The 20839-nt window shown below is 42.5% G+C and overlaps 1 protein-coding gene across 1 annotated transcript; it reads right to left on the reverse strand.

Annotated features, from left to right (window-relative positions):
- Positions 1-1174: 1174 nt before the first annotated feature.
- Positions 1175-17907, reverse strand: AKIRIN2 (akirin 2). The gene is made up of 5 exons (XM_088519760.1): positions 17644-17907; positions 6404-6547; positions 5668-5817; positions 2168-2239; positions 1175-1856 (listed from the first exon to the last, which is right to left on the reverse strand). The coding sequence occupies exons 1-5, from the start codon at positions 17840-17842 to the stop codon at positions 1846-1848; spliced, it is 576 nt and encodes a 191-aa protein (XP_088375886.1). The 5' UTR covers positions 17843-17907; the 3' UTR covers positions 1175-1845.
- Between the last annotated feature and the right edge of the window lie 2932 nt (positions 17908-20839).

Here is a 20839-nt window from a genome sequence, read left to right on the forward strand (position 1 = left end):
TTATGATTAAAACACACATTTTTATCAAGTCAGAACAAAGATCTCATGATCAGGAGATGCAATGAGGATGCTGGAATTTGAGTAGTGGTCACCCGGATCAACCGCGTTCTGCTTTCCTATGCTTGCAAATTAACAGAAGTGAAGCCCTGAAGGGGAGTAAGACAGGAAAGAGCAGAAATGAGAGCTCCCCTTTATGTCTTTTCTTCCATCTTCAGCAACAGAAGACTTTCAACGATAATCTAGCAGAGATTTTCAATTCCTAAATTTCTGATAGTACAGCAGAAACATTCCCACTGCTGAAAAAAGGCAGGTTTCAGGGAAGCAGTCTATCTGAATACTGTGCCTACGTACTTAATTCTCAATCTGTATCTCTCTGCTTTGCAAATAAAAGTTCACCGAGAGCTAAACACACACTTTCCCTGAAACAACAGTCATCACCACTTGAGGTTTCATTTGCATCTCAGGTAAAACTCTTCTCCATGCAGCTGAAAGGGTACAGACCTACATGACACAAGGCTTCTGCATAACCAGGAGCTGTCAGTGAGCAAGTTTAATTAAGGAAGAAGCACAGTTTAACCAAAAGATTGCTTTAAACTGCTCCAAGCCCCAAAATCATGTAATCCAAGTCATCTGAAAACCAGTAATTCTACCTATAGCACGTGCATCTGCAGTTGCCATGTAGCAGGTTCTCAGTAATCTCAGGTATTCAAAATTACAGAGACATCCTCGACCACCCCGACACAGCAGGGGGAACAGCTGAACACACTGGCCGCAGCCTCCTGCGCACTGCGCGGCAGCCTTGTGCAGCTGCAGCTCTGCTCACGGAGCTCCCGCTCGCGCTGCAAGCGCCTGCCCTGCCACAAGCAGGGCTCCCTGACAGGACACCAGTCTGAAGAGAAGCTGTTGTATTACGAGTCAGCTGCAATGTATTAAATCAGAAGCTTCTTGTCTGTTACGTAACGAACATGCTTCCACAACAGGAAGCAGTATATGCAAATCTCAAAGATTTCCCATCCTCTGTTGAGTTAGACAAGATTTCCATCCACCTCCCTTTGCTAATCTAAAACTCTGGCCCACCCCACACCTGCTAGCAAATAAAGTGTTCATTTAAACACTCAGATTTAAGTTTATTCATACACAGCAAATTTCCACCTGCATATTAAAAACAAACAGATTAGAAGTAAATGTTTTATTCTTCCAACTAAATTCCAGTACTACAAGGGCAGTAAAACAATGATACACTGAAAAATTGCAGCAATAAACATTTGTTAAAGACTGATAGAATAAATAAAAACTACAAAAATGAGAAATCATATAAACCCATTCTTAACCCCCAAAAAAGTCATGGAATACAGAAATGCCCTCCTTCACTATTTCACAGGCAGTACTGTGGGCTATTTGCTTAAAATTGTCCTGGGATTACATTCTAATTCAACTGTGATTACAGCCTTGTTGTAGTGCACAGTTATGAAAACCACACTAACTTCAGTCAGAAGTGTCATTCTACGTTTTTATTTACACAACCAGTGAAGGGCAACTTCTAGAACACCAGCTTTAATCCTTTACTTTTTCAAACTTATTAACATAAGAAGCCAAATTGTAATGATACAGCAAATGAGGCCACTGGTATTATTACAGGTAGCAAAGGTCCACATCCAGGTGGTACTGACATCAGGGAGCACTCCAAAACCAGTTGCTGCATAAGAGTGGTTGCCACTGACAAAAGCTTGAAATAACCTGTGTTCACAGGGGGAGAAATATGGCATTGCTGCAAGTCTTTACTGGGACAGCTTGCAACAATAAAAGAGGGTGGATAGGGCAGCCCACATATGCAGAAAACGTGATTCATGAAACGTCTGAAAAGAGAAGAAAACACACGTTAGTGAGGAAATCAGTAAAGCCAGGTCTATGTCAAATCTTTTAGGACAATGTTAAAGCCTGCTTCAAAAGCAAAACCCAACATTTTATGGGCGATGGGTGTAGAAATATTTAAGCAGGGGCGGCATTTTAATCTAACATCACTGTCCTTTCAACCTAAGCTTTCTAAATTGTCAATTTAGAAGTATTTTAGCCTGGGGCCTAGCTGAAGCTGAACAACAGATGAGCCATTTAAGTTATCGACCCCTCGGTAGCTTAGTGCCGCTACGGGAAGCGAAGCGCTACTCACAACTGGCAGGCTGTTCTCCATATCGTCGCATGATCTGATCATGCGTGAACTTCACAAACGCGTCGTATTGTTCTGCAGGGAGGAAGCGGGAGAGGGATCACTCTATTAACACAGGCTGGAAAACATTCAAAGCTACTTTTTATACCATGTAAGTCTTATCAGTTAAGCACACACCCCGCTAGCAGTATTTTAAGGAGACAGTTCAGAACTGCCATTTCTTTACATGCATAAGAACACTGCAGCACATGGCCCCTTAATTAAAAGATTCTTCCCTTAGAAATACTGGTAACAAAAACCAACCTCAAAGATAAAATGCTGCACATGGATGCATAGCTCTCAATATGCCTGGCATCCACTGAACTTCAGACACTGCACTCTGAAGTGATCAAGGGCGCCCATTTTACACACACATAACAGGCGCAGGACAGATAAGCAGACAGGACATTAAGGACAGTACCACTTGGGGTGGAAATAAAATTCTCCCTGCTCTAGTAGCTACCAAATATAAGAAAATTAATTACGTGAAATGGCAATACAAAAGTACAGGAGAGGGATATGCCACATAGTGAGAGATTCTTTGGGTGACTGCCAGAAATCAGAGCAAAAGAACCCAAAAGGAAGAAAGGCTAAATGACTAATACTTGACTAATTTCAATCACAAAAGTAGCCACAGTAGGAGAGACATAATTGACTCTGGACTTCATGAAAACAGCTGTCATGTAGTCTGAAATGAAATTTAGACATGAAAACTATTCATTTGGCTTTGAACTAAAAGCTGTTATTTCCCACAAGGATTATTATTCCTGTACAGCACATACATACAAAGACAACGTTCGCAGTGTTTTACTTAGCTTTAATACTGCACTCATCAGCAGGGTATCACCTCTCAGAATTAGGGAACTGAACAAGGAGAGTAATATCTACCAGCTGGCACTCCATTCCCTTCCTCCTTTGCGGGAAAACACCCGTGCAGCAAAGTGGGGTGGTCTGAGAAAAGGGCAAGGTCAAAGGCAGCCACCTTCGACCCAAAACGCAGTCGGGGTGGCGGTGCTTCCCGGGCCCACACATTTGCCCCATCCAAGTGCCCATCCTCCTGCAGGGACAGTGCATCAGTGACCAGGAAGCAGCGCAGCAGCAGCCCCAACTTGGACCCAGCTTTGTGCGCAGGAGACGTCCCCAGGGCCAAGCAGCGCCCCTGCCCATGGGCACAACCTGCTGCGGGGCAGCTGACACCAATGGCTCTTCTGCAGCCATGAGGCTCATAGCAGAACCACCACCAAATAACAGAGCAGACTGGGTACCCAGAAGCCATTCCCAAGAATAGTGACTAAAACTTTTCTTAAAAGTATGGATTAAAGGCCAGAAACCAATCTGCAAGCTCTTCTTTAAAGATGCAAGTCAGAACACACTGATGCTTTGTAGAATCTTTGTTTAAAATATGACTTTGAAAAAAAAATCCATTGTTGCTAAAAATCTATTTTCATGTGTTCAGTTTGGGAAAGTTAATCCAGTGGTAAGCGAAAACTACAGTGAACTGCTGAAAATGTAAGTGAACACTTGTAAAGCTACTTACACTGCGGGCATCCCATGTTGCAGATGTTATAATGACCTCTAAATCTCTAAATCAAAAGATGACTAAATACCATGTATACAAATATCATTACTGTGCCCTACGACTTGAACTCTAGTACCAAAGGCCTTTATTGTTATAACCAGATCCTAGAACAGCCTTGGAGCTGCAGCTTCACACAGCCTCTCACCCTCCTTCAGTATTAAAACCTGCAAAGGATTTTTCTAAACCAAGTTAACGCTAACACGGTGGTTCCACACAGCACAGGCTTAAGGGGAAATAAGGGCACCACAGTGTCTGGTGTTTTCCATTCAAATACCCATTCCATATAGAAAGCAACTCTGCTCACAAAGAACGGGGGAGAGGAGGGGACAAAAAAAAAGGAGATATCTGGCAAGTTACAAGAAACCCCCAAGGTCAGAATGCAATGGAGAAGACGGCAGAGACCGAAGCACTGAGCTACTTCTCTTAGAAGAAGCCATTCACTTAAATTTTATTGCAGAATTTGCAGTTATATTTTTGTATTTCCAATAACTTCACTATTCTGTAAGAACAAGTATCATCCTACTGTACATAGTTCAAAAAAGAATATAACCATTCCGTCAGCAGAAAAACATAACTGGCCTTCTATTTAGGGAATTATCCCAAATTCTTTTGGCGGTTTCTCTCTAGATTACCACACACTGCTGAAAACCTACTATTTGCTGGATATATGGGATGTAGTAACTATCTTTTTAATAAGTTTTTGGTGACCACCGCCCCTCACAACCAGTAAACATAACCTTGTGCCACTGTAATAACAACAACAGGGAAAAAAAAAATTAGAAGTCCCTCCTCCTCCTCTTCCCCTCTCCCCCAGCAAAACAGCTCCCTTTGGCCTGACAAGGAGCACACTAGGAACTTGCCATGAGGGCTGCTGTTGTGAAGGGGTTTGTACTTGGGAAGCACCTGGGACAAATATATGATCATGAGCTCCGAGCGGGTACATTTGTGATCACCAGTCCCAGAGAGCAGAGATCAGGTGCTCACAAGCACCCCCTGACCTGATACAAGCCCTGGTGGCTCTTGGCACAGGCCCTGCAGAGGTTTCAGTCTCTTACCTGAAGGGGTTTGCAAACTCTAAACTCATGTGGTTTTGGGTGGGAAGCGAAATGGCAGAATGTATTCAAGAGCCTTTTTGCTGCCACAGAGTGTTCACTATTATTAGTCACACTAACTACTAAGTATTAAGTTAAACGCTGAATTGTCCTACCTCTGCAAGCACCAGATCTTAACTGCTCGTATGTTAGAAAGATGCTTAGAGGCAAAAGGAAAAGGTATTTATGGGTTTAACAGTTACGTCACATTTACAACACATTAACACCACCCTTACTGAAAGGTGAGTTGGTATCAAGCACAAAAATATCAGCTGAATCACATGAAATAGAGTAATTCAGAATGCAGCTAAGTACTAGTACTCTAGCAGTCCTGCCACCACTGGCAGCAGTGCAATGGCAAATGCTGGGAAGAGAAAAGGAAATCTTAGGTACTGTCATCTTGCCAAATTCCAGAAAAAGGAAGTCAGTTCCCAAGGAGGGGGGAGAAAAAAGTCCTTCACAAAGAGCTCTTAAGTCAGTAAAATAGAAAGTCTCTCTGACAAAAAAAATAAGCAGGAAATGGTCGATTCAAACACGGCAGCAAGAGAAAGTTCTATCTGAAATAAAACCTCTGTTTCCACTGATTAGTAATACTCAAGAGTCACAGCTTCTACTCAAGGCAGCACAGAAGAGAACACCCTATCAAAGAAACTGCACATCAGGTTTTCTGTCCCATATTCAATCTCGTTTCTTAATCATATTAGGTCAGAAGAAGGAGGAGAAAAAAAGAAAAAACACACAGCGTAACACTAGGATCAGAAAAAGGTTTCCAAATTAATCTTAACAAAAAGTACCTGCAAGTTTTGTGGTCAAAATTTCTTCATACTCTTCACGGATTTTCTCTTCACGTTCTTTCAGCAAACGTTCACAGATCATTCCAACTTGTCTGAGAGTAAACAGAGGCTGTTCTTTTTTCAATGGTGATGATGCTGCAGATGAAGTACCTAAGATTAAGTAGTTAATTGTTATGCTCAAATATTTTGAAGTAGTTCAGAAACACTTTTTTTAAGATCTAATTTTCTTGACATTTTAGATGGATGGAATTTCCCAAAACATTTGGAGAACTGTCTCTGCCACCTAAACACTTATTAAATATTGGATATTCAAAAGGAAGATATCTGTAATGGATGATATGCACAGAGTGTATATACTAAGTGTATTAAACATGATAAAATAGACAGAAGGACAGACAAAAAGACACAAACCCTGTACTGTATTTACAGATTCAGGCTTCTGTTTTTAGCAAAAATTACTGTAAAATACTTTGCAAAGATTACAGCTTCAGCAAAGTCTACTGTTAAGATCTCTGGCAGAGACAGTTTCTTGAAAGTGTTATAAACTTTGTGCCCTGCTCTCTCTCTCTCACAGCAAGAAGGTAGAATTTTCAAGCTGAAAATACTAGTATTGCCGAAAATGCAACACTGAGCAGGGAGAATATAAAAATACATGAAACACCAGATAAACTAAGAAAAATTATTCACTTGAGAGTCCAAGAACACACACCAAGACTGCACAGAATTTTTGAGGCACCTGGCAAAGCTGGTCCAGTGAGAAGAAATGCATGTGGTTGTGCATCAGTAGAACAACAAGGATCTGTCTGCTGGAAGCTATTTTCTAAGTGTCTCCTCTTCTGCATGCGTTTGTACTCCTGTTTTATGTTGTACAGAATTTGTTCTAAAATACAAGCAACAACAGTTAAGCATGAGATAATTACCTTTCAGCATGTAGTTTATCTCCCTTTAAAACACTGAATACTGCAGACAATTAACAAATTGTAAGTTAGGCTGTTAAAATACACCTGGCAGAAACCACCAGTTTTATGCAAGAAAAGGCCAAATAATGAAGCTAACCAAAGGAAAGGTAAATCCTGACTGATTTTATCAAAACAGCAAAAAAAATCGTGTTAGTTAAGGTGAAGTATCAATGCCAGAATACAGCCAACATAAAGCAGCGTCAGGTAAAACTGGGAAATACCAAGTATATACACGGATAAAAACATCAGCCTTAGAATCTCTATGGGTTTCACCATCCCCCCTTCACTGATTTCAATTGCTACCTCTTTTCTCTCCCACAACACCGCACTTAGAGATCATATAACTAAGGGTGACAGAAGGCTTCAGAATAAAACACCTCAAAGGAGAAAAAGAGAAAAAAAAATCCTGGCTGCTTAGTTACTGACGCATAGGTAGTAAAATGGTGGGCAGAACAAAATATGGACAGAATGTTCTTAAAGCAACTACTGCTTTAAATCTTTACAAAACCTTTGCTTTACTTTCGATAAGCAAAGCACAAAGGTTTCTACAAAGAGCAGTTTTTGACGGTTCAGATCTAAGTAAACCCACTGGTCAGATCAATAGTTTCTTTCAAAGGAGTTAAGGCAACATGTAATTCAGCATGATTGCACCAGGCGAAATACAGCTCCTTAAAAAAAATAAATTTTATCTCTATTGTAGGAATACAAGAAAAAATATGGCAATAAAATAGCCAGTCCTAAGTGTTTGCCCTGTGAAATTCGATGCCACAAAAAAGCTCCCAAGGACTTCAGTGCCGAAGTGGCCATCTTTTGGCTATATTAAACATTTCCAAAACCAAAAGAATTAGAATTTTCTAAGCTTTACAAGACAACTTCAAAGGAAGGGACCACCAAAGACTTCCTCCTGATGGGAATTCTTATTTTTAAAAGCTCAACTATGCTCAAACTGAACCTAAGGTTCCACTGCAAAGGCAACTTCCCAAGACTCACATCCATGCAGATCAACGCGTTCACATCAGAGTGTCAAAGGAATCTGCTCAACACCTTCCTACTTCACCATTTTGCCAGCGCGCTAGCATGAGAATTTCTGAACCAAACGTCAGTGCTTGCATACACGTAGCTCAGGAAGGTCTACATTAGAGCATTTGCTAACACGCCACCATATGAAGCAAGCAACTTCAGCACTCCACTCGGCAGTCGGCAGCGGACGAAGCCGACGGCAGACCAAGCACAAGCAAATATCTGCAGTTCCCAGTCTAGGGTTTATCAACAGGAGGCAGCCTGGGGTCTTTTGATTTCTAAGACAGGAAACTGTTCCCAGCCAAGTCTGAAAGCAAAACAGCAGCATCCTCAGCAAAGAAGCTTCTTGTTTGGATTGTGTCCTTTGATAAAATGCCCTGCAATTTATACTGTTCAGTCACATACTTATCATTGCTTGTACCATTTTCAAAGCCCTAAAAGGAGATCAGTAACTGTTTCAAAGAGCAGCAACTGCAGAAGATAGAGAAGCACGGGGGTAAATGTAAGCAAAGAGGAATAAATAAATAAATAAATAAAGTATTGAAGAGTGACTGGAGAATTCATACTTTTTGTAGGTCGGGCACACATACCTACTTGTCCTACTTGTAAGACACATACCTACTATACTCCACAGAAATGTTTAAATCAGGTTAAACCAAGGTGCAATTAGACTTCCAAAATTAACTGGAATCCTATGGAAAAATCTGTCACATGGATATACTACGTCGGATATTCTGAGACGGACCCTACAGCATCGCAACACTTTTCTGAACAGCTTTATCGTACTAACACCATATTTTTCCTCAGAAGCAAGTGTTGGTCTAGTCAGAGAGATACTGCACAACTGTCAAGGGAACCCATACGGCTCACAAGACATTATCTGTCTTAAGGCATGCTTACACTATAGAATACATGACTGCAAAGGCTCAAACTATATTAACTGAGGACTGTAACACACCACACGCACCTTTCACCACTACTTGACCTTGGGCATACTTTTCAGGTTCCTAATTTCAGGTTCCAACAAATCTTGGTGCAATAGCTTTGATAAATAAATAACAATAAACACTCCACAATTCTGCCTAATATTAGCTTTATGTAAAAATATTTTCAAAACAAATTAACCTTCAAAGAAAAAAAAAAAAAAACTAAACAGCTTATGGTCAGTGGACAAAGTTACAAGAGTAAACACACCAATCAAACACACTTAAGAGCAAAAGAAAGGTAGCATTAAAGAAAAAAATGACTGTCATACAAAATGAAGATCTAAATAAATTTTCTACTCTTGGTGCACAAAACTACACTGAGTTATGAGCCTATAAATCTCAGTGATACTACCGCAATTCCATCTACTTCTAGTCTAGCATTATTTTGTAATTTGCCATCTTCAAATCTTACTCTGATAATCAAAAAAAAAAGTCTCTTGACCAAGACACTGACCGGCACATTGCAGGTGGGGAGAAAACAAAGAAGCGGGGGGAGAAAACAAAGCAAAAACTATGACAGATTGCACTACTGTAACAACTGCATGAGAAAATACTGCTTAGAAAGGACACTGCAGCTACATTGCAAACAGCCATCAGCAAAACAGCCAGGCTGAAATGTGCAGTCATGCCTAAGCACTTAAGCACGTAAAGAAGCCTGTTCTGGTCAACAGCCTGCCTATACATAGTGCAACTGAAGGGAGGTAGAGCAATATTGGCCAGCACAGAGCGCTGGACGGCAGCTGAAGATCAGAGCTCTCCTAAGCTGCGAGCACACAAGATGACTGTGAGAGTGACTCATCTTGCACTTCCTCACCTCCACCATTTGTAAAACCCACATAATAGCTGAAAAACATTAGCTTAGCTTAACATAAAACTGTTCACAGATTTTTTACATGAACAGACTACTAACGCTTCAAATTAAGCAGGCATATGCTTGCAGCATCAAAGAAAGGTAAGCGTATACACATATTTTTACACTCCATGACATGACTTAGACAAAACTACTTCACCATCAAGTGAAGTGCAAACTTTCAAACATCCAAGACTGATTTTAAATGAAAAACTGAATAACAAATTGAAGTCACTAAGAAAGAACACTGAATTAACAATAATTTCCACTTGGATTTCCATTTGGATTAAATTTGTTTTCAAAAACATCTTTCCTATTTTATTAGGGATGCTTTTTAAGAAGTGGGTTATTTTCAGGCATGCATAATATAGGTGCAGTATATCCAAATTTACATAAGTAGTATTGGCAACATATTTATTCCTTTTCTTAATTTACTAAAACAGTGAAGAGTATTCTCTAGTTGTCATACTGCATCTCCAGAAAAACTAACTGAATTAAATGAATTTTATTTTTGAATCTGCCTTAAATATTCTGTAGTTTTTTTTTTAAAAAAAAAAGGCTGTTTAAATTCACCAAGTTATTTCCTGCATTTACCACTCTAATAAATCCACAAAAAAATGCTTGATGAACCAACAGATTCTGTCCAGAACATCTTTCCAAGAAGCCATGAAATATTAAGTCAATGAGAGTCAAACCATTTGTGAAGAACATCTATATGGTAAACATCTAGCTGTAAAGTACGGTTAAGCCTAATTTAACAAAACTTAGAATTAGTGGGGCTCATTCACCTTCAAAGTTTTTTATTCCTGAAAATCTTCCTGCTTTTTCAGTTGTTTCTTAAGCTAACTGACAGTGAAGGGAGTTAAGTATTCTCTCTCCATTTAGAACTGAGATAAAACGTGTATCTAACAAATCACATTTAAAAATCTAGAATCTAGAATTGTACTAACTGCACTGGAGTTAAAGAGAACAGAAGTACATCTGGGCATCTTAACACTAAAAAAATATATACATCATATCCACCTACAACACCTTACAGGTGCTGAAGTTCAGATTGGATACTGTATTTCAGGTAATAATGTTGTAAGATAATGAAAGAAATATACTTATATGATCAAGCAGCACTGTGGCCCATCCGCAGCTTCATTTCCATTTTCACTTTACTGACTGTGCTCAGTGTTTCCTACTGGCTGGAGGTCCCACTGAGGGGTAACAGGAAACAACAGGCAAAGGGACTGAAGTAAAATGAGGCTTGCTTGACCTAGGCTGCTACCAAGAAAAATGCACACTGCTAACACATGGAAATGATTTAGTATTTCATAAATGACATTTCAAAAAATCAAGGTGACTATGAAGCCAGAAGGCAAGGCAAGAGTCTATGCCCCTTCTCTTCCCGCAGTTAAAAGGTCAGGTTCGAGACTAAGATAAAGAATGATATACGAAAGTGTCACTGTGACCATGACTGCTAAAGACATGGGGGATTAAATACATCTGAATATAAGAAAGTGGATAGTTACTCATTTTCATCTACAGCTCTGTATATGAAGATAGCACAAAAAATGTATTTGTTCATAAAATACTGCATTAAGACGAAGATTGGCATTCACACAAGCCTTCCTTCAGAACTTAAGATATAAGTTAGGAAACTAAAATTACATGTTTCAGCTACTTTCATAGCTAGTGAAAAGAGGATGAAACCTGAAGTGGGCAACTCCGAATCTCAGCTTGACACCTGAAATATGATTTGTCACACTAATGGATCACACAAAGCCAAATACTCATTTCCAAGAGATGATGTCTAATTCTTACTTCAATTCATGAGGAAGAGACAAGAAGTTACTCTCTTTAAAGTTCTATCATCTAATTACTTCATCCTGCAATTATCTAGAAATTATGTACAACTGAAACAGCATTTCAATTTCAAAAGGTAACAAGGCAAACAATTATTTTCTCCATTTTAATAATTGCTTATCAGCTAGAAAGGTGTTGATTGTTTCCCCTGAAGGATTTTTTCCTGGCTTTATTTTTAAACTAGCAATCTCACATCCCAATTCTTGGCTTCCCTCATTTAGCTGAAGGAAACTCTGGCAACAAGTAGAATGGTGACTCAATAGGCTGAAATCAGAGTACCAGTTTTCCTGGCCTGAAATGGAACCTAAAGCTCAGGTTTCAGTTTATGATGTCACTGTTCGACATACACATTTATCCTAAGCAAATCAATCAAGTGTTATTCTGGTATCAGCAGATAACAATGTACAAAAGGGATTTCAGCTCCTTTTGAAGTGAAACTGTTACAACTGTGCTAGTTCAGCTGCAGAGCATTTTTATTAGGCAGCCTCCCTTATTCAACATTTATTTGATGCTACCACATTCCTAATTTTGTTTTTCCAACCAGTTCACTGACACACAATATCAATTTTACAACACTAACTTCACCTAAAGGGAGCACTGGGACAGAGCAACGGGTAACACCATTCTTCACTCATTGTACCTACTTAACCAGGCAATCCACAGACAGAAAAATGATCCAGATACCCCTCTCTGTTTTGCTTTGCTCATGGATATTAGTCACTGTAATTTTCTTTCTTAATTAGACACAGTCTGTTAGAATTCGGTACTAAACTTTTGAAATTATGTTTGTCCCCGCAGAAGGGAAGCAGCTCTGCATGAACTCTAGCACAGAACCAGCCGCCTCTGGAGATCCAGTTACTAAATGTCTCAAGAGTGGTGAACGTTGTGGTTCTTCTGTAACAAATCTGATACTCACACATGCATTAGCCTATTTTGCAAATCAATGCATTATTTCAGGAATTTCTACTTCCCCCGATCAAGAGATTGAGGAATGAAAGATAAATCAAGCAATGCAAAATGTATTAGACATAGCAATTAGGTCTTTTTCTGCACACACAAAAAACGTCACATTGCATTTATCAGGCTTGCGACTGAAACAAAGAACTGCTTCAACATTTTATGACATCCAAGACCAAGAGCATTCGACATTTATAGTCACCACAGGCACCTACATAGAAAATTTTCATATAAATTAAATTAGCAAGTCCAGATGCAGCTATTATGTGCTTTTTCCTTTTCAAAGGGGTGGGAATATTTTGCTTTTAAACCCCTAACGATTGCTGCAGTACTGGAGCATAAGAAATCTGGCATGCTGCCAAGGTAATTTAGCTACAGATATACATGCCAATAAATGTTAACAAAACAGAAATTAAGCAGAAAAAGATGAAGCGTAACTAACACATCCCATTCCAAAGCCAGTAGGCTTGTTCATTTAGAAACCAAATCTGTATTTGGCTACTGTATGACTGAAAATTTCAGGCAGAAGTAGCCAACTTTCCTCAAGAGGGGAACTCAAAGGTCAAAGGAGGACAACCTCAGGGGCAAGTTAACAGTTCTTCGTACTGAATCAGATCCACATTATTGCTTGCAGAACTTTAAAAAAATAATATTAATTGGGTCTATTTTTTTCAGATTATTCTGTGACAGAGCAAAGTGCACAATAAAGAAAAATTCAACTAGCTTGTTTGCAAATATTGAATTATTGCTTACGAAAGATGAGACTCTTCAAATCAACTATTTGTCACCTTAAACGATAGATGCATGCCTGCAAACTGAAACTGTTATTTCAGAATTTATCACTTGTTAGTTCTTACCCTGAAAGCAATTTTTTAAGGACTGGGAGCAAGAGTGTTATAGTTAATAATTCAGCGCTGAATTAACAAGCAGCAGCAGTCCTGAAAGTTGCTGCCTTATCCACAAAACGGACACAGTAGCAGAACACTGCTCTGTCATCAGAAATCACCATGCCTCAATTCTGAGCCAAGACTGTAAGGAAGATTTAACTTTTCACACCTATCCAATCAGTGGCCTCGCTTGTTGAGACTGCCATTGAAGGAGCAAAACGTACTACAAAATAGTGCAAAACCATAAAAGTTTCCATATATCATCAAGTGTCTGACATTATCTCTGCTTGGATTTCAATCAGTGACCTGGGGTGAAGGACTGTTCTCAACAGCCCTTCCCACTGCAGCTTTGAGGTTGCAACATCAGTTAATTACTGAGGAAACATCAGGGCAGATGGCTGTTTCAGATGGAGAAAAAAATGCATAGTCAGATGCGAGAGATTGCTTGGGGATTTTAAAGAGATTTCACCATCTTAAACACAATATTCTCACTGATTCTACAAAGAACTAGCTGCAAATCTGACTTTGAATCAGTAGTATGGAAAAAACCTACTGATCTTAATTTGTTTTCTCAGCTACTATGCATGATGAATTAGGTGATTTAAATCCCTAAGGTCAACATTACATTTTTTTCCTTTGGACAGTATTTCCCACTGTAGTCTCAGGATCAGAAATAGCCAGACAGTGGTCTTTCTCACACTGACTACCTTTCAACATAGATAACAGCTTTAATGCAATTTTTTTTCTTCTTAGTAGCCCAGAGTGTACTCTTCCACAGTAAATCTGCAAATAACGTGTTCTAAGACACCCAGTGGATGAGAGAAAGAATTACTCCATTTCTCCCCTCCTCCATTAGCTAAAACCTATTTATCAGCTTACAAATAACATTCTCAAGACTGCTGAGGAATCAGTAAAGATTCAATGCACTATCCACAGGCATGCAGCTGCAAGTCCAACCACCCTTTTGGGAGCCCACTCATTCACCCATACTTGTGGGACTGACCGACAACGCACACCCTGACAATTTGCAGAATTGGAAAAACTTCAACCTGGTAAACATTTGTAACTACCTTCCTGTTTCAACCCAGGCATTAAAAGCATCATTAGTTCCAGGGCGCCTATCCAAAAAGAAGTTTCCTTTACAGCTACTAAAGCGTTCATGAAAGTAAAACTCTTCTGTAATATTCATGAAGTCGGAACCTTCTTAAGAAAGCTATTATTTCAGTATCAAAACAATCTTACATCAGGCAGCTCTGTTCTGCATTGCTCAGAGCAAACGCTGTTTTAAAAAGATAACCCTAGAGGCAAACAATGGCACCCAAAAATTACTGATCGTGCTCAGAAAAATTCAAGTACAAAGTCCACAAAGAGTATAGATAGTGAAGCCACAATTAGAGTTTCACTGCCAAATTCATTGAGAAACTGGAAGTGACCTAACAGCTGTTCAAATAAGACCAAAATATTAAAACACTCTTGTGAAATATAAATTTCATCTTGAATAAGCATTCGAACAGACATGCTGTTTATTTGCCTATGACCATTTTGTAAACACAACTGTTTTCTTATCCGACTACATCCACTGTATCCTTAGTTCTCACCCCTCCCCTTCAGTCAATGTGTATTCTGCTTCCAGATAATTCATTTTTGAAATGTTTAACCAGATGTTGAGGCACTAACATATCCTCCAGTGGTCGAAGGTAAACAGGACACAAGAGTATGAGGCAGAAGGGAAGGGAATAAAAAAAAAAAGTGAGCTTATAATAAAGTATCAGCACCTGGCTTTATATCCAGAAATCTGGTTTCAGGTGAGCATAAATTTTCATTAAGTAAAATTAAGGCAGACGTTTTTTTCAAGTTTTGGAAGTCCATGTATTGCAGTCATATAAGAAAAAACTGTAAGCAAATTCAACGGAATTCTGGCTATTGTTGCTAAATTTCTCAATATAAGGGTTGAACAAAACAGTAACTCATTTGGGATCCCTTTTAACATAAGACTAGAACTCTTTTCTGGCACAGAGAGAGATTCATCAGACTCCAAAGCAGACATCTATGCAGAAACTGGCCATTTACATTTCTCCAATAGACACATACTTCTGAGGCACACTTTGCCTCATCCCAAGTCAAAGCCCTATAGCAAAACATTTATTTCTCCAACCAACTATCGAGAAAACAACTATTAGCTAAGGTGTATTAGCTGAGACTATTAGCTCAGACGTACATTTGCAATTATTAGATGAGATGAATTCCACGCAGTCTTTCAAGTGGCCTCTTCCAAATGACAGGCTCTCACTTCAACCATCAGTGAACAACATACACAATATAATAATATCACTACCTTTAAAAACTAAGCAAGCTTTTTTAACAGTCACATAACTAGCACTATTTATATATATATATATATATATATATATATATATATTAAATACCTGAATGGGATCTTCATGCAAAAGCTGTGTAAATGTGCACAATCTGTATGCACAAAGTTCTTCTGGGAGCATTGCAAGAAACATTTTAATTTACTATCCTTTACTTTTCATTATACTACATAATGGTTTATATAAAATAAACCCTTGTCAGTGCACAATCACATTTCCAACCTGTACCCCTAATTTTCCCAAGACATTATGAGGCCTTTATCTGATCAATCTCACTAATGTTTTCGGATTTTAAGGGCCTCACACTGATTAAAATGGATGTAGGTAATACCCACAGCAGCATTTGAAACAATATCTCTGCTGAAAGTCTTGTCTCCTTCCAGCATTAAGTATTTACTGGCCTGAACTCATTTTTATTAGATATTCATAATCTAAGTCCTCTGATTCCCAATGAAACAATCCACAAGAAATCCTTGCAGTGCAGCAAACACCTCATCTTCTAAAAAGCATTAATTGTGATTTTAAACATGCATCTCAAAGCACACTCAATGCCTCACTGTACTAGGGAGTGCCGTCCCTCACAAATCTCATCCCTGACCGCTGACTCATCCAACATCTTTTCCCAGAGGTTTTAAAAAAAAATATCAAGGCACAAATGTCAAGGGCTAGAAAACAGTATTTCCTATGTCCGCTGTATCTTTCTATGGTTCCCTACAGCAACTTTGGGGAGTATTTCATTTAAAAAAACTTTTTTAAAAAGCGTGCTACCCAATACTATTCAGAACAAAATACTTAAATGAGGAACTGTGCTACATGGACATGGCAATTTAAAAAAAACACATTTGGAAGTACTGCTTGGTAAATACTTGCAATTCTCCAGGGCCAACTTTTGTATATTAAAAAAAAAAAAATCAAATGCAGCAGGAAGAGGAGCTCGAATATAACAATCACAGAGGGCTTTTTCCTGCACACAAAGGACACAGCTCCCCACCTCATCACGAGGACGGCCCCTAATGTTGTATAAACGCTCTTAAGTGCCATACTGGAAGCTACCCACTGCACTAACCATAGAAAGGGCAGATCAATTTTGTGCGTGCTGCCAAGATTCATTCTTTTTTTTTTCCACCCTCTTTTTTTGTCCTCTGTACTCACTGGTGAAATAAATCTGGTTGATTTTTAATTGACACAATTACACAAGCAGCCCTGGTGGTTGCAGGGCCACCAGTTGAATCATGAACCAGAACAGAGCAGCGGGGGGGGGGGGGGGGGGGAATAAAAGGAAGGAAAAAAAAAAAAGTTATTCCTCACCCAATGCCTCCGACACGAATACACTTCCCAATTCCCATTTTATCTGCCCTAAAGGCACCTCTCACACACACCCGCTTTCATCGCTCGCGTTTTATAGGAAACTTTAGGAAGGCCGCAAGAAAGGGCTGGAGGGGGGAATATCCCTTTGTGTTACCCACCTCCCCCCTCCCCGGCGGCGTCTCGCGGGTGATGGATGCCGGGCCGCCCTCCCTCCCTGGCTGAGGCGCGGGGAGGAGGTGCCGCCGATCATGGCCGCGACGCAGCGACCGGGGCCCCCAGGGGGGAGGGGACGGGACGAACACCCCCCTCCCTCCCCAGCACCTCCGCAGCTTGACTCGCCCCTGCGGCACTCGGAGAAATAAAAATAACATGGTAAGAATAAGGAAAAAAGTTCCCCCTTTTTTTCCTCCCCCTCGGCGCCGGATCACGCTACCCGCCCCCCACCGCCATCTCCCTCCCGCTCGGGTCCCCTTCCCCGCTCTCCCCCGCCCCGCCCGGCGCCGACCCCCTCGCCATGGCCGCCCGCATCGGCCCAACCCGCCCCCCCTTCCTCCTCCTCCCTCCTCCTCCCCCTCTCCTGCTGCAAACGGCCATTTCTATTGTGTCTCCGCCGCGGCGGTGCCAAGCGCGCCGGGAGCGCCCCGGCCCCGCGGAAAATGGCCGCGGGAGAGGGAAGGGGAAGGGGACGGGGAGGGGGGCAAGCGGGAGCCTCCCCGCCCAGCCGCCTGCCCAGCTCAGCACCAGCCCCATGGGGGCCCGCAGGGGGGTGACGGGGCCCCTCACCTGTGGTGAGCCGGGACGAGACCTCTCCGAAGGGCGAGGGCTCCATGCGCAGGTACTTCTGCGGCGAGGAGGCGGCGGCGAAGGAGGCGGCGGCCGAGGCCGGCGCCGACAAGGGCGCGCATCGCCTGCGCTTCGGCGACGCCGGGCTCAGCAGCGGGTCGAAATCCAGAGTCCTTTTCAACGTGGCGCCGCACGCCATGGCGCGGGGCGGCGGCGGGGCGCAGAGCGGCCCTGCCCGGGGGCTCCTCGGCCGCGCTGCGGGGCGAGAGGGCGGCGCGGGGAAAAGGGGGCGGCCGCGTCAGGGCCTCCGCCGCCGCCTCCCCGCCGGACCTCGCTCTACGCGGCGGCCCCGGCCGCGGCGCCTCCGGCTCGGCCGCCGCCGCGAGCCCTTTTCTTCTTGTCGCCGCCCTCGGACGGGCCAATTCCGCCCTTGGCCGGTGGCGGGGGCGCAGCGGGGCCGGCGGGCGCGGAGCGGGGCCCGGCTACCCGGCGCGGGGCCGCCGATGACGAGCGATGGCGACAGCGGCAGCGCGGCGCTCCCCTCTGTGACTCCCGCACCAGCAATATGGCGTCAATAACAACGCCGCGGATTCAAAAACCAGCCCCCCGCACCGCGCCTGCGCGCCTGGGGCGGCGGCGGCCGCGGGGCCTCCCGGGAACTGTGGTCCTCGCGCCCCGGCCCCGCCGCGCCCGCCAAGGGGCTCACGGACTACAAGTCCCGCCGTGCCTTGCCTCGGCATTGCCGGCTTCCGGGTTCTGATTTAAATCCCCCCTCGGCCGCTGAGGGGGCCGGTGGAGGATGGGGGTGATAGGGGAGGCGGCGCGAGATGGCGGCGCCCCGGGGGTGCGGGCGGAGGCCGGGCAGCAGCCGGGCAGGCGGTGCCGCGACAGCGCGGCGGCCGCAGAGCCCGTGGGACCCAACCCCCCCCCCGGTCACCTCGGTGCGTTGGGGAAGGTGGCGGCGGCGGCGGAGGCCGCGGAGCTGCTGTGCTGGCGTGGGAAGGGCAGGGGCCCGTGCGGCCACCTCGTTGAAGCGAAGCTCGAAGCTGCTCGCTGCTGAGGAGGAGGCGGCAGCAGCGGCCAGGCCTCAACTCGGCCTGCCCCGTGGGTCTAGCTGTGAGCGTCGAGGCGGCTGCTCTTCAGGAAGTGAGAGAGGGAATGTGCCCTCAGAAAGCATTGACACTTGCACTCTATTTACTTTTTCCTCAGGAAAAAATATAGTAATAATAAGCTGGCCTTTCTCTAATGGCATTTGGGAAAAGACAAAAAGCCTCAGCATCTTTAGGAAGTTTGTGCTTTACAAGTTCCATGTGTGTGGCAAATATTAAACCCTGGTCATATGCAGACAGTCTGAACACAAACCTTACACCTGTGTTAGAAAAGAAGTTATATCTCCATGTAAGGAAGAACTTCTTTCCTGTGAGGGTGACAGAACCCTGGGACGGGCTGCCCAGAGAGGCTGTGGAGTCTCCTTCTCTGGAGATCTTCAAAACCTGCCTGGATGCCACCCTGTGCCACGTGCTGTGGGTGTCCCTGCTGGAGCAGGGGGGTTGGACTAGGTGATCTCTAGAGGTCCCTTTCGGCCTCAACCATTCTGTGAGCCTGTGATTTCTTCAGCGTAGCCAGGGTCCCAAGAGGTAGGGTGACCTGGCTGAGCCCTTCTGCCCAACAGAAAATAGAAATAGCAAATTAATAGTTTGCTTTTTCTGTGGCAGATAGCTCATGATAATGTTGGAACAGCTAGGAGAAATTTTTCTTACGTTTACCTGATTTAGGCTTTGGCCTAAAACTAATTACAGAAAATAGCAAAATTATTATTCTTGATCTTTTTTTCCCCTCTGCAGAGGAAGTACTTAAAATATTTCCTCACTAAGGAGGAAGTTGACAAGCCCTTCTAAAGCTAAGACAAGTTCAGGTTCTCCATAAAGAGGCTAAGGAAGTGTATTGACATTGTTACAGTGTTATAATTGTCCTACTATTGTTATACCGGTATAACTCCTTCTGCGGATACTGATTTTCCATTCATTTAATTCATAATTTCCATTAGATTTCCCTAAGCAGATAGGTTTCCCCGTGTTCATGCAACAGTTTAAGTATTTTGACCAAGCACTTTGCCCAGGAAGACTGAGGCGAAGTTGCTCTTAGAGGTTTTGAATTAAGGGAATCTTGCTTTGATGTGTGTGTGACACACTTGGGTAGTTCAGAATGCTCTGCAGGACTAAGCCAGTTCTGTCCTCATCCGTATGTTGAGATGTGTCCATGTCTGGATGCAATAATGGGAAAAAAATACACTTGGTTTTGGAGTAATCATTACTCTCCCATTGAACTTCATATTTATGCTGGTTTATGGTTTTTTGTTGTTTTATTTTTTTTGTTTTGTTTTTGCCATCAGAAGCAGAAAAGATTCAGTGACGTTAGCTCAAGTCACACCAGGTCCTAGGGAGCATTCAGGTGCAATTTTGAAGTCAATTAAGACAGTCTGAGGAGCCAGGCCAAGCTTCATCAAGATAAGCTGCTAGAAAACAACCCTTTGCCAAGGCAGGTAGGACTGTAATTGTAAGCAATTGATTAGAAACATGATTGTCCCAATCAGCAGAGTTACTCAGGCTTTAGCTGACCTTAATTTGTCAAGCTAAACTGAAATGAGTCTGACTTAAGTCAAAATCAGAATTCACACAGCCCCGTGCAGCAAATTAAACCCAGCTAAACCAAGGCTGCTTTGCCCTAGACAAGCCCCGAGGCACCGAAATGTCCAACTGCAGTGACAAAGTGTTTGATGGTTGTCAGGGAACATGTGTTTTTACTTTCATTGTGGTAGGGAACACCATAGGGTCAAGGCTGCAAACCACTGTTTATATTGTTCTTTCTTGTACTTTCTTACCATACAACCAATTTGCAGTGTCCCATTTTGGGCGACATTGGAATTCTGTGTATTATAAGCGTAGTTTTAAGAAAATAACACTAAGTAATTTTGTTAATAGTGAGATTGGGCTAGTTTGTTTAGAGCTACCATTGTACTGTTTTTTAATGGATCTGCACTTCAGGCATGACACCTGTTAACAGGACAAGTCCAGGTGTAGGCAACATTATGGCCTCTGTACAGTTTTGAATGGGGTGGGAAAGTAACTGTTTTAGTACTTTGCTTTGGGGCCATAAGGAAAGTACTCGCAGTGTGAATGCTAGTCTTTATACATCA

Source organism: Tinamus guttatus, unplaced genomic scaffold (genome assembly GCF_059628265.1).
Source record: "Tinamus guttatus ecotype Peru unplaced genomic scaffold, ASM5962826v1 Tinamus_guttatus_pri_ptg000070l, whole genome shotgun sequence".
Lineage (NCBI taxonomy): Eukaryota > Metazoa > Chordata > Aves > Tinamiformes > Tinamidae > Tinamus > Tinamus guttatus.

Coding starts and splice junctions, on each gene's coding strand:
- AKIRIN2 (XM_088519760.1), bottom strand. CDS start 17,842: ATGGCGTGCGGCGCCACGTTGAAAAGGACTCTGGATTTCGACCCGCTG. Junction 6,548..17,643: donor CTCGTCCCGGCTCACCACAG/GTGAGGGGCCCC, acceptor CTTGTATTTTAG/AACAAATTCTGTACAACATA. Junction 5,818..6,403: donor CACTGGACCAGCTTTGCCAG/GTGCCTCAAAAA, acceptor ACTTAATCTTAG/GTACTTCATCTGCAGCATCA.